We start from the raw sequence: 15,064 nt of genomic DNA on the forward strand, positions 1-15,064 counted from the left end.
ATTTCAATACAGTGATGAAGGTTGCTTTGGGCCCTTTTTTTTTTTTTTTTTTTTTTTTGAGATGGAGTCTTGCTCTGCTGGCCTGGCTGGAGTGCAATGGCGCAATCTCGGCTCACTGAAACCTCCGCCTCCCAAGTTCCAGCAATTCTCCTGCCTCAGCCTCCCAAGCAGCTGGGATTACAGGAGCCTACCACCACACCTGGCTAATTTTTGTATTTTTAGTAGAGATGGGTTTCATCGTGTTAGTCAGGCTGGTCTCGAACTCCTGACCTCAGGTGATCCGCCTGTCTTGGCCTCCCAAAGTGCTAGGGTTACAGGCGTGAGCCACCGTGCCCGGCCTGCTTTCTGCCCTTTTCTTAATGCTTTTACTATCTTTTAATACTGAAGATTAACTGGGAAGAAATTATAATCAGATGTTACTCTCACCTGTTTTTCTAATTATACATACTTTAGATTGCAGACTGAATACAAATATTGATAAGAAGCCAAAACACCCCACACATTACTTATCAATCAACCCAGGCCAATCTTTCAACTGTACATTTTTTGTGTTCTTGCCTCACCACTTACTAAAATAAACAGAAGAATAAATAGCAATCCAATCCAAATAAGCATCTCTCATCTATAATTATCTGAAGCAAGGGATTTAAAGATGGGTAGAGTTAATCCACCTCACCAAGTGCATCTTCAATGCCTGTTCAGTCATGCTTCAATGTCTACATTCAATTTATAGAGAATATGAATATATAACATTGTAGAGGGAGGCTTCTGGCAGATCCAGTCTGACAAGAACGAAAGGTCAAACAGTTCTTTTGCTATTCTGTGACAGTTAAAGAGTCTCTGGGTTGGAGAGTTATGTCTAGATCTGGAATGGATCACTCACACAATTAAGTTCTTGTCAGACCTAAAAACATGACAGCACAACTTTCCTCAGGCAAAAGGACAGCCAGATGGAAAGCAACTATTGTTCTCAACCTATCTCAAAATTTGAAATAAGCATGAGAATAACGGAAAAAACCTTTCTAAGTTTTAGAATATACTTCTACTTGGGTTGCTGGGGTTCTTATTTTTGGGTGGCATTTGGAAATCTTAGGAAAACATAATCTGATTCTTTCCTCATTGGAAACGGGTTACTCAAGTGAAAAACTAACCCTCTTAGCACCTTTTAACTCAGAAACTAAGCACTAAAAGCTATTATGGTGTAGACAGTACTCAACTATTGAATCCATACTTTTATTCATTATACACTGACTTATACAACACTGTTTGCAATGTAGAATTTAGATATTCATATCTCAGCTGATGAGTAAACAGTTTGAGTTTTTTCCTGCTGATGCTGCCTGCAAGCAATAGTTCAGTTTTGGCATTTTCATCATCTTTGTCTGACATGGATTTTTGTTTTTGTTCAATTATTGGCAAAATAGAACTATTGCGCCAAAGACAAATTATTAGGCTTGCTATAGGTGGCAAGTATTTGGCTTCAACCAGATATTCATTGTGTGATCAATTATCAAGGAAAAGAATGTATAAAGTTTTGGAAATACATTGGTGAAAACGCTATCAAAAAGGTAAGATGCCTTGAGAAGGACCTTTCCTCCTTCCACATATACAGTATATGAACACATTTAAGACTACTGTTCAACTTTCAGCGATGCAACTTCGTTATACATTTTGGAGACTTAATATGTACTAAAATAGAGGACTACATATTGCCTAAAGGTTAGACTCTAAATCAATTATTAGTGACTAAGTTCAGCACAGGTTCACAGAAGATTAAGAGATAGAGCTTACCTACTTCAAAATGTGATAGTACTATAGATGGAAAAAACTGGAGGCCACAAAGATTATTTTACTTGCCTAATGCTCTACAACTAAATTTACGGTAATGTTGGGTCCAGAACCTGGGCTTTCTCTAACTCAGCAATCTTCCCATCACTATAATTTTGTTAACCTCTGTCATGTTAACATTACAATTCTATCAGGTCCCTCAAAAATCATGGGAGGTGTAATTCCTGATAGGCTTGGAAATTATAGTGCCTCCAGGTTCTGGGTCTGTAAATGTCCCTTATTCCACAAAATTAATATGGCATCTAGTAAGACCTGAATGCCAAATCAATACAGGCTGATGCTGCAAATATTTTTAAAACGTTTTCTGCATTTTATCTTCTAGGTCTAGGGTTAAATGTCACTTTTTCAGACATGCCTTTTCTACCAAGCTTATCTATGCTTTCCTGTTCTTCATATAACTTTACAGCAAATACTATATTTTGAAATAACACAGTTACTTAATTATTATATATCTTTTCAAATATATTATTAATTCCATGAAGGCAGGGTCATTTCTGTTTGGTTCACAACTGTTTACATAGCACCTACCACACAGTCTCGGCATATAAAAGAAGCTCAGATATTTGTTGAATAAACAAATGAATTTCTCTCTCTAATTATGGTTGAGGCAAGCCTTATGAAGCCCTAATTATCCCTTTTAGCCTGCCCTAAACTTGATATCTAAGCCCGAGGGATTAAAGTTCCAGGGAAGTAGATTTTCCTGAGATTTTAGCTCAGCAAATCTACCAATTAGATTCAGAAATGGAATGAGCAATTTTGTAGGACACTGATTTCTTTGTCAAAAAGAGGCTGGAAAACCAAGTGCCCAGGTAAACAGAATTTCTCTGCATTAGGCAGGTCAACTTTGACAAACTCTCAGGTGTCTTCCAACTCTTAAGGCTCTGGAATTTCTTTCTTTTCAGCTGTGTGATTTTGAATTAGGTTAAAATAAAGTATACATACAAATTTCATTAGGAAATAATCTAGGAGAACCCATCTAATGAGACTTAGAAAACTGATTATTCAGGCATGCAAGCCCATTTACAATTACTTGATACATGCGTATTCTACTGAGAATACAATTTGCTATAGGTCCTTATACACGTAACTCAATGAAGACATAAAGACTAAAACAAGAGTTTTTAAAAAGTTTATGTAGCATTTCAGTTTTAAACATATGCATGTGTGTGTGCACACACACACGCACGTGCACACACATGTAATTATTTTATCAACTCTGAAGAAAATGATGTTGAGCTCCTACACAGTAAGCAGCTTGTCCAAAGTGCTAGAATTGTCAGGTTCCAAACTCCCCAGTCAATGCTCTTCTCACTCTCAGAGACCACAGTACTTTTTTTTTTTTTTTTTTTTTTTTTGGAGATAGAGTCCCCCTCTGTCCCCCAGGCTGGAGGGCAGTGGCGCATTCTTTGCTCACCGTAACCTCGGCTCGCGGGTTCAAGTGATTCTCCTGCCTCAGCCTCCCAAGTAGCTGGGATTACAGGCGCCTGCCACCACACCTGGCTAATTTTTTATTTTTAGTAGAGATGGGGTTTCACCATGTTGTCCAGACTGGTCTGGAACTACTGACCTCAAGTGATCCGCCTGCCTCACCCTCCCAAAGTGCTGGGATTACAGGCGTGAGCCACCATGCCCAGCTGACCACACTACTTTTTAACTCTAGAATCACCCATCCTTTAGGCTCTGCCAAATTCCCATCCTCATCTTGGATTGAAAATACCTTTCTTCCAAATTTTACTGGGAAAGGACCAAATGAAATTAAAAAATATATAACTTTTTTTTCCATAGGCGTCAATTAAAAAAAATCTATTTTATTAGACAAATTATAAACATCAAATATAAACAAATTATAACACAACAGTGATTAAAGAGTTGAAATACTTAATGTAATATCTCAACAGCTTTGAAAATTGAAAAGCAACAGTTATTAAACATGATTTTTTCATCCAGTTCAATGAAAGGAGATTTCAATTCAGAATAGATACTTCGTTAAATCAATTAAGACCTTAAGGAATATTTTTTTCTGCAATGTTTAATGAAGTACTGAAAATGAGATAAGGATTTATCACAAAGTATATGCAAGGGAGAAAAGATCCAACATTATTTTATTTTGAGCTACTAGATGGTTCTCAAAAATTACACGGAGTGATTTAATGATTATAGACAATGTAAAATACATTATCTCATTCTGTTTTAGAGTTTAAAAGAAACTTTGAGACTATCTAATTCAATTTCTTCATTTCTTAATTGAGGTAATGGATTTGAGAGTCCCCTTGCTATAAGTACCTCTTCTTGGGGGAGCTCATCCTTACATGAAATACCCTCAACTTTCTAAGAAAATCACAACCACTTATATTTTTTCTATGATATCTTATGGCACAACAATTACATATTGAAATCTGCATTTCTAATATCCAAACATGCATTCTGCTGTATGCACAATCATGTGCAGTGTCTCTGCCATGGGGGGTGTTTTTCCTTAACCAATCTTCCAGCTATAAAACACATGAATGAGGAAACCTTGGGAAAGGGATAACATCTTTGATATTGTCAACACCCAAGATGCACTGCAGGTAGCGTTCAAATCCCATCCCAAAACCTCCATGTGGCACAGATCCAAATCGACGAAGGTCCAGATACCTGTTTTTCAAAAACAGAAAATCATCATCTATATATATTGTATAAGACCAGATGTTGATTAGAATTTTATGTTTCAAACGTATTTTGCAATCATTTGTTATTGTCTACCTCACTGTGATCGACCAGTCTTTCCCCTTCACAGACAGACAATGGAAAGGAAGAAGCTGAATAATCTATCCAAGGTTACCCAGAGAAACAGCAGTGGATCCTGTCATACAGTCATGGGCTTTGGTCCCTTTTCCTTTTTAAGCTATTATATTTATGCGTTTATGACAGAAAACTTGCCTCAGGAGGCTACAGAAAATTTTCTATAGATTTACTAATTTTCTTGAAAATATATGCCTCTTTTATTTCTTGGTAGGTTAATCACAATGTTTTCTTTTCCTTCCCAAAATCATATTGTTCAATACACAGAGGAGAGTGCAGAGTTTTGCCTGTTACATTATGAAAAGATATCCTACAGATTAGACTATAAGCTACAACAGGGCAGGAACTGTCCTTCATTCAACTTTTTATCACCAGGGAATGCTCTAGAGTAGGTGTTAATTACATGAAGTTTTGTTTGAAGGCACAAAAATATATGCTTGAATGCTGGAGTGAGGAGAAACCTTTAATTCTCTGCCTTAGGCCTAGTGAAGATGCCCAGAGTCATTTAGCTGACATGCTAGACAGCCTCTGAAACCCATCCACGCACATTCTTTTCCCACTAAAGACCACATGGCAAGATAATGGCACAGCCATGACTGAAACTCAGATTCTAACACACCAGCATTGGAAAAAGTTTTAGGAAGAAAAGAGGAAAAGGACAACTATAAATATTTTATTATGTCATTTGGTGGGGAAATTCTTGAGTTATATAATATTGATTAAAACAAGTTTATCGGCCGGGTGAGGTGGCTCATGCCTGTAATTCCAGCACTTTGGGAGGCCGAGGCGGGCAGATCACAAGCTCAGGAGTTCAAGGCCAGCACGGCCAACGTGGTGATACCCTGTCTCTACTAAAAACACGAAAATTAGCCAGGCATAGTGGCGTCCGTCTGTAATCCCAGCTACTCAGGAGGCTGAGGCAGGAGAATCGCTTGAACCTGGGAAGTGGACGTTGCAGTGAGCAGAGATGGAGCCACTGTACTCCAGCCTGGGTGACAGAGTGAAACTCTGTCTCAAAAAAAAAAAAAAAAAAAAAAAAACACACACAAAAACCAAACAAGTTTATATTTTCTTGAACGATTTGTAAAATCAGTTCTATAATAAGACGTAAGCAATATAACTTGTAGCCACTTGGTTTCCCAATCATAAAGACTGTCCATCAACCTATTTCCCCACCATTAATAATAATGGCTATATATACTGGTATTGTAAGGAGTTAAGTCTAAGTACTTATCTTTTTAAAAGAAAAGATTAATTCCAACCAGATGAGTTGTAATCAGGTAAGAGATCAACATTACAGGGATATCTAGTATAAAACTTCAGATTAGTAAAAACTATAAGAAATAATGGGAGGCACATTCAGTTATTCAGTCTTGAATAACTGAAATGTTCAGTTGCTAAATTAACTTTAAAGTTTACAAGGCATGGGGACAGAGTACACTTTGACTCAGTGATGAAATGAACAGCACACCAAACTACCGGTCACAAATGCCTGCAGGACCTGACCTGGCTGCTACAAAGTCCACCAATAGTTTTAGATGGGTCTAAATTTCTCATACGTTGATATTGAAACACTGGCATGAATATCTGCAAACTGTCAGCAGAGGGGTTCAGTCTGTAGCATTTTTCTTGCCTTTGCTTTGATAGATGAAAGAATCCATTTCTAAGAAAAAAGTTTTCTAACGTATATGTATTTGTTTGATTGTTGTTAAATTGGTTCCAGGGTAGCAAGATTATGGAAGAGATGCTAAGAAATTTGTGGGTCTAGTTACAGATTTAATTTGCATATGGCGTACAGAAATAGGAAGTGAGTAAATTCTTAGCCATCTGGGGTGGCTTCTCACCGTATGTTGGAACACTAGCAGACATCACAGATATGAAGATGTCTAAGGTCTCTTTTACCTTTAATATACTAATATAGAAGGAAGCAAATTCAAGGAGATCTTAAGGATTTGAAAACTTTAGTTGGGAAAAGAATGGTACTAAAATGATTAATAAAGACTTCCAAGGCCTAAACTTATTTAACCAATTTTTTTTTTTTTTGAGATGGGGTCTCACTGTATTGCCCAGGCTGGGGTGCGGTTTGTATTTAGCTTTTTTTTTTTTTGAGATGGACGTTTGCTCTTGCTGCCCAGGCTGGAATGCAATGGCACGATCTTGGCTCACCGAAACCTCCACCTCCCAGGTTCAAGCAATTCTCCTGCCTCAGCCTCCCAAGTAGCTGGGAATACAGGCACCTGTCACCACGCCCGGCTAATTTTTGTATTTTTAGTAGAGATGGGGTTTTACCATGTTAGTCAGGCTGGTCTTGAACTCCTGACCTCAAGTGATCCACCTGCCTTGGCCTCTCAAAGTGCTGCGATTACAGCCGTGAGCCACCGCACGCACGGTGGCTTTAGCTTTTTTTAAGGCTAGTGGTTTAGCTTTTTTTAAGGCTAGTTTTTACAAACTATAAAATACGTAAGCTTGCTCAATCATCAGGCTTATCTACCTAATAGCAAGACTCAGAACAAAGAAAAGAAAGGGGGTAGGAAACTAGCATTTACTAAGCTTCCACTCTATGTAGATACTTAACCTGTATTGTTTCATTTCATCTACACAATAACTCTGTGAAGGAGATAATATCATTCCATTTTATAGCCAAAAAACCAAGACTCTGAGAGATTAAGTATGCCTAAGGTCATTACTGGTTAATATAAGGCATTCAAAGGCCATCACCTGAAGCCAATTTTAGATTTTTTTGCATCTCTGAAACCTATCTCCTTCCATACCAAAAGGCAAGGGTGTAGGTAACTTGCCCCTTCCTCTTCCTGAGCACAGCAAAAGGATTAATAATATTGTTGATATTATTATACCAAGATCCTGAAGGAGTGCTAATATAGAAATATAAATAAAAAATTTATATATATGGAAAAGTACTTCAAGAAAAAGTCTGCACAAGGAAAACCAAAACGACTTTGAGGCAGTGAATGTTTAAGTACAGACACGTGGTCCTCCCAAAGCAGCTTGGATTTCTACAGTTAGTGGAGGCATTAGGGATCACTTAGCTCAAGCCCCTAATTTCACACATAAAGAAATTGCAGTATAATGCTTAAGAGCAAAGGATTTTTAAAAATTAATTAATTAATTTATTTTTTGAGACAGAGTCTCGCTCTGTCACCAGGCTGGAGCACAGTGGCACGATCTTGGCTCATTGTAACCTCTGCCTCCCTGGTTCAAGCAATTCTCCCACCTCAGCCTCCCGAATAGCTGGGATTACAGACGCCCGCCACCATGCCCAGCTAGTATTTGTATTTTTAGTAGAGACTGGGTTTCACCATGTTGGCCAGGCTCGTCTGGAACTCCTGACCTCAAGTGATCCACCTGGCCTTCCAAAGTGCTGGGATTACAGGCGTGAGCCACCGTGCCCGGCCAAGCCAAGGATTTTGATTCAGAGAGATCAAGTCCCATCTCTATCCCTCAAACTGTGTGATCTTGGCTAAGTTAGTTAACATCTCTGGGCCTCAGGCCTAGGGGGTAATAAGGGGCTTAATAATAGTACCTAATTCACAGGGTGATAGGATGATTACATGACATAATATACATTTTTTTTTTTTTGAGACGAAGTCTCGCTCTTGTCCCCCAGGCTGGAGTGCAATGACGTGATCTCAGCTCACTGCAACCTCTGCCTCCCAAGTTCAAGCGATTCTCCTGCCTCAGACTCCCAAGTAGGTGGGATTACAGGTGCCTGCCACCACACCTGGCTAATTTTTGTATTTTTAGTAGAGACGGGGTTTCACCTTGTTGGTCAGGCTGGTCTCGAACTCCTGACCTGAGGTGATCCACCTGCCTTGGTCTCCCAAAGTGCTGGGATTACAGGCGTGAGCCACCGCGCCCAGCCAATATACATAAAATTTTTAACATAATTATCTGACACGCAATAAGCAGTAAGTAAATCAGAGCTATTATTACTGTTTTTCAAGAACCCAAAGGAAGTAAGTGATCTTCTGAGCCCCCAACCCCTTCCCTGACCTAAGAACAGTTAAGTTCACTGTTTTTAACACTCTTTCATGGGGTCTTGGGGATACAAGTAAAAATGCTTCTAGGCAACAGTCAGACAAGCAGCTAGAGTAAGAATTATTAGGGGCCACATTCTTACCATTGGTAGACTTCTGTAAGTCCTGATCTGTTAAAGGAAGATAAGATAAATATTAACCACTAGACATTTATTCTGGGTGTGTGCAAAGAACTCTTTATAAAGAAGGAGATGACAAAGCCTCTGCTCTCAAGTAATACTCAACATAGTTGAGAAGTTGAAACTGTACAGTAAGTTAACCAATAGCACAAGGTGTTATCAAATAAATGGTTTAGACAATAAATGTTATAGAAAGAAAATACGATCCAGAGTCCAAAGGAAGGGATTCACCTGAGATGAGTTTATTATCCTGTGACATAAGAAAAGCACTATTATTAGGCAGGGTGCAGCAGCAGTTCCTGCCTGTAATCCCAGCACTTTGGGAGGTCAAGGTGGGTGGATCACTTGAGATCAGGAGTTCCGGACAAGCCTGGCCAACATGGTGAAACCCCATCTCTACTAAAAATAAAAAATTAGCTGGGTGTGGTGGTGTGTGCCTGTAGTCCCAGCTACTCGGGAAGCTGAGGTAGAAGGATTGCTTGAACCTAGGAAGCAGAAGTTGCAGTGAACCAAGATCATGCCACTGCACGCCAGTCTGGACAACAGAGTGAGACTCCATCTCAAAAAAAAAAAAAAAAAAAAAAGCACTATTATTACTAGTTAAGGTTGTTGGGAGGCACACACAGACAAGGGACACAGAGATAAAACCTTCGTTTTTCAACATTAAAACAATAATATAGATTCTGAGGCTGCCTTCATAATATGGTTGCACACTGATTCTTGTTTGAGAACTATTAATACAATTTTAAATTCTTAGTGCTAATTGAAATTCAACTCAGCCCTTTAAAAAATGTGTTTCAGACTATAGTGCATCTAATGTGACCAGGAATACGAAAAATTCAAATATACAAAAATACAGAAAACATGAAGAGCAGCCACAGACAGATCCCTGAAATAGGGAATCATATATATCCACTTCATTATGAAAGACAGATGTGGCTATTATCAGGTATTAGGTAAACATTTAATGTTATGAGGAAAGGTTTCCTGGAGGAAGGAAGCAAGCAAAGAAAACAGACCAATTAATCTTTCAACAGATGAGGTTTCTTGCCATGTGTGATTTTTATTGTGCTTTTTAAAAAACAAAGAGAATACTCAGATTTTTTCCAACTACGGTCTGACCTTCAATTCCACAACTTTCTCAGGACTTTTTTAACACCGTAATAGTAGTAAGGAGTTCGTCGTCTAACGAATACAGTCTTCCTCAAACCTATTTATCCATCCCCTTTCTTTTGGATCCTAACCCAGTAGAGCAGTTCAGATGAGTGGGATAACAAAACTAAGTAACCCAAGAGATTTACATATAGGTTGGGACTTTGAAAAAGCATCAACTTTCAAAGCATTTTCCCCGTTAGGAAAAGAAGGCCTCACAAATGGCTAACAGAATATTTTCAAACAATTATGGCTTTTCCAGATTACTATGAAACCCAGTACTATCTGGAGAGAATGAAGCATACAGACATGGTAAAGTCTTTTTTTTTTTTTTTTTTAAGTCTGGCAGTACTTTTACTAAAGTAGAAATCACAGAAAACAGGTATGGTTAGTTTAGGAAGTCATTATGGCATATAAATGTATATTTAGGAGTGGCGGTTCAATTAGAAACACGATTCCTTACTTCCCATCTCCAAAACATTCTCTATGTGTTTACAGATTTGTTTCCCAGTTCTCAAACAGCAACTTAAAGTTATTCAAACAGCTAAATCAAGACCCTTACATAGAAGAGAATCTGAGGAAGTGAAATGTGCTTATTCTAAATGCTATCTGACTAGTTTTCTTTCCCCAACTTCATCCTTTCCCCGGCTCAGAGTCTGTCTTTATGTCCCTATAGAAGTCTGCCAATCATAATTGAGAGTAAATAAAGAATACACATAAGATAAAAATGTAGGACAAGCTGGCTGGGTGCAGTGGCTCACGCCTGTAATCCCAGCACTCTGGGAGGCCGAGGCGGGCGGATCACGAGGTCAGGAGATCAAGACCATCCTGGCTAACACGGTGAAACCCTGTCACTACTAAAAAATACAAAAAATTAGCTGGGCGTGGTGGCGGGCGCCTGTAGTCCCAGCTACTCGGGAGGCTGAGGCAGGAGAATGGCGTGAACCTGGGAGTCGGAGCTTGCAGTGAGCCAAGATCACGCCACTGCACTCCAGCCTGGGCAACTGAGTGAGACTCCGTCTCAAAAAAAAAAAAAAAAAAAAAAAAAAAAAGTAGGACAAGCTTTAAGGGGGAGCTCTCTATTCTCAACTTTTTAAAAAGCTACTTTCCATAGGGAAAGGTATGTAAAAATGGGCAAATATCACTGTGGATTTTTCATGTAAGAGCTCCATTCCTGAAGAAAGGGAAGCTCAGAGATAAACTAACAACTTGCTCAAGGACATAAGAGAATCTGAGATCCAGTTCTGTCAGGGGCCTAGGCCCAGGGTCTTCACTCTGTTACTATGCAATGACCACCTTTGAGTGCCTTATGCTCAATTTCCCAATTGTGTTTCTTTTAGGTCTGACCAGTACCTGGCTAAGCGCTCTTCTAAGAAATGGTATCGTTCTTCTCTGAGGCCTCCTCCAAAGAGTTCCCCAACTCCAGGAACCAGAAGATCAACAGCAGCAACCTAAGGAAAAAAAAAATTATTAGCATTATAATTTCAGGTGATTCCAACAGTCAGTTTCTGAAGTAAGTAAACCTTTCACGTTTTGGCAATGGCTAATTACCTACCTACCAGAATCTTACTGACTACATACAAATTACAAGTGGACAATTTCCTCTCTCTTGCACCATTTGTGTGGTATACTGAACACAAATGTATTTTCTTCATAAATGTGATAGAAATGTTAATTATAAAAATGTGGAAAGTGTTAAAAATTATGAAACATTCAAAATCACCTATCAGCACCAAAAAATTACATTTTTCTGGATTTCTTTTCAGATTTTTTCCCTTATACAAAGTATAATTACAGATAAAAACTTACCACTTGTCTTATCTAATATTACAAACTAATATTTTTCCTATGTTAGTAAAAATACTTCATATTGTTTTAATAGCTTTAATGTTTAATAGTTTATTGATTAGAATTATAATTATTTAACAGCTTTCCTTTTTAGTTGAACATTTAAGGTGTGTGTATTTTTGTCTGTTTTTTCTTATAATGTGGCAATGAAGAGTTTAATTTGTAGTATTGTTACTAGGACATATAAAATAAATTCTGATTATTAATCAAAGAAGTACAAAATTAAAAGAACAAGATACCATTCTGGAGTTATCAAAATGGAGATGATGGCTGGGCACAGTAGCTCATACCTGTAATCCTAGCACTTTGGGAGGCTGAGGTGGGCAGACTGCCTGAGCTCAGGAGTTTGAGACCACCTTGTGGGCAACATGGTACAACCCCCGTCTCTACTAAAATACAAAAAATTAATTGGGCTTGGTGGTGCATGCCTGTAATCCCAGCTACTTGGGAGGCCGAGGCAGGAGAATTGCTTGAACCCAGGAGGTGGAGGTCACAGCGAGCCGAGATTGCACCACTGCATTCTAGCCTGGGCCACAGAGCAAGACTCTGTCTCAAAAAAAAAAAAAAAAAAAGGTGATAAGAAAACAATATATCTGCAAGACTAAGTCTGAAAGAAAAAATATAGGAAAATAAGATAAACAATACAGATAACAGAATGGATAAACCAATAAGCTCATATAACTGATACAACCTTTCTGGTCAGCAATTTGACAACAGATAACCAAACGCCTGAAAAATGCAATACGTTTTGACTCAGCAAGCAGTTCAAGGAACCCATCCTAAGAAAATCAGAGATGCAAAAAAAGATTAACATGCAAGATGTTTACTACAGCATTACTTATGACAAAAAGTTCAAATGTACATCAACAGACTATTAGATAAGTTTTAGACATGGATAGAAAAAAGACTATCATCTACATAATGAGATGTTGTGTTGCTACTGTGATGAGATTACAAGTATTTTAAAATTGTTTTCCTCTTTTATTTGTATTTTCTTATTTTCTATACTAAACATGTATTATAGTTTTACAATAGAAAACATCAAAAAACTCTTAGTAAAGGAAAATGATAACTTAATATTTTAATTTGTATTTCTTCAATTACTAATTAGTATTACTAAATTAATTACATTTCTTCAATTATTAAATTAGTAATATTTAATTTTTCAGGCCGGGTGCAGTGGCTCACGCCTGTAATCCCAACACTTTAGGAGGCCAAGGTGGGTGGATCACCTGAGGTCAGGAGTTCGAGACCAGCCCGGCCAAAGTAGTGAAACCCCCCTCTCTGCCAAAAATACAAAAATTAGCCAGGTGCAGTGGCACATGCCTGTAGTCCCAGCTGTTCTGGAGGCTGAGGCACAAGGAATTGCTTGAACTCATGAGGCGGAGGTTGCAGTGAGCCAAGATCATGCCACTGTACTCCAGCCTGGATGACAGAGCGAGATTTTGTCTGTCCCCCAAAAAATAATTTAAAAAAAATTTTTAAATGTTTATTTGTGGCTGGACATGGTGGCATGTGCTTATAGTCTTGGTTACTTGGGAAGCTGAGGTGGGAGGACTGCTTGAGGCCAGGAACTTGAGACCAGCCTGGGCAACACAGCAAGACTCCGTCCCTACAAAACAATTTAAAAGTGTTTATTTGCAGCTGGGTGTGGTGGTGCATGCCTGTGGTCCCAGCTACTTGTCAAGCTCAGGCAGGAAGATCACTAGAGCCCAGGAGTTCGAAGTTACAGTGAGCCATGATCATACCACCCGTACTCTAGTCTAGGAGACAAGCAACACCTTGTCTCAAAAAAAAATTTATATTTATTTGCTATCTGTATTATTTTGTGACTTTCCTGTCTTTTGGGCAGGTAGACATTTTTAAGCTCAAGAACCTGAAGGTAAAAAACTAAGATTTCATGTAACAAATGAAAAATGAGGAATCCATAAAACACATTTAAATCTTTAAATGTCACATTATAAATATTTTAAAAACTTTGCCTCACTTTGCCGTTAAGCCATCCCCTTCCCAGTTTTGATTTAGAAACTTTTGATTGAGAAATACTTTACGAATAGTCAACAATAAAGAATAATTCAAGATCGTGCCCCAATGCTGTACACCTTATTCTCATTACTATCATTAAAGAGAAAAACATCAGCTCTGACCCTCATCACTAGGCTGAATCAGAGTGAGAGAGAACAGCTACACAATTAATATGGCTGGGCTCTAATGAGGACCCTGCAGTTATCCCTTCTGTCCTCAGAGCAAGGAGAAAGTCTGGTATCTTTATTTCCTGATGTCTTGCTTTTAGATATGGCTAAAATATGACAGGAGTTGAGAGACACATGGTAAAAATTTTGTTCTTTTCTTACCTTCAATCCAGAGTGTTAAATTTAGAATTATAGGCTATCAACTTTGGAAGACAATAGTCAACCAGTGGCTCTCTGGCCTCTGCTTGAAAATATTTAAAGCCTGAGAAACAGTATCCTTGAAACAGAGCATTCCATCTTTGTTTAGCTCTAAAATTAACTCAAAATGGATTAAAGATTTAAATATAAGATCTGAAATCATAAAACTACTAGAAATAAATATAGAGAAAAAGTTCTATGACATTAGTCTGGGCGATGATTTTTTTGGAGATGACTCCAAAAGCACAGACAACCAATGCAAAACCAGACAAATGAGACAGTATTAAACTAAAAAGTTTCTGCACAGCAAAGGAAACAATTAACAAAGTGAAGAGACAACTCAAAGAATGGGAGAAAATATTTGCAAACCATACATCTTATAAGGGGTTAATACCCAAAATACATAAGGAACTCATACAACTCAACAAGAAAATAACGTGATTAAAAAAAGGTAAAGGAACTGAACAGACATTTCTCAAAAAAAAAAAACATACAAATGACTAACAGGTACAAGAAAAAATGCTCAACATCACTAACTATTAAGAAAATGAAAAATAAAACCACACTGAGTTATCGCTTCACACCTGTTAGAGTGTTTTTTTTTTCCTTTCTACAATTATATTTTTAAATATAGATGGGGTCTTGCTATGTTGCTCAGGCTGGACTTGAACTCCTGGGTTCAAGCAATCTCCTGCGCCTCAGCCTCCTAAGTAGCTGGGATTATAGGCACATGCCACCACCAGGCCCAGCTTTGAATGGCTGTTATAAAAAAGATGAAAAATAAGTTTGGAGAGGATACAGAGAAAAGGAACTCTTATACACTGTTGGTGGGAACGTAAATTAGTACAGCCATTATGAGAAATGGTAT

At 38.1% G+C, this 15,064-nt stretch overlaps 1 protein-coding gene across 16 annotated transcripts in view; it reads right to left on the reverse strand.

Annotated features, from left to right (window-relative positions):
- Positions 1-3,636: 3,636 nt before the first annotated feature.
- NARS2 (asparaginyl-tRNA synthetase 2, mitochondrial) overlaps positions 3,637-15,064 on the reverse strand; it is a 149,205-nt gene continuing 137,777 nt past the window's right edge. For 9 of the 16 annotated variants that reach the window (XM_055283085.2, XM_063641450.1, XM_063641445.1 and 6 more), the window contains 3 exons: positions 11,312-11,409; positions 8,771-8,797; positions 3,637-4,485 (listed from right to left, as the gene is read on the reverse strand). In XM_055283085.2, the coding sequence (XP_055139060.1) occupies positions 4,341-4,485; positions 8,771-8,797; positions 11,312-11,409 (270 nt within the window). In that variant the 3' untranslated portion in view covers positions 3,637-4,340. The other 7 variants (XM_055283086.2, XM_063641446.1, XR_010121368.1 and 4 more) reach the window with 5 other exon arrangements.

The sequence above is a fragment of the Symphalangus syndactylus genome, chromosome 6, assembly GCF_028878055.3.
Source record: "Symphalangus syndactylus isolate Jambi chromosome 6, NHGRI_mSymSyn1-v2.1_pri, whole genome shotgun sequence".
NCBI lineage: Eukaryota > Metazoa > Chordata > Mammalia > Primates > Hylobatidae > Symphalangus > Symphalangus syndactylus.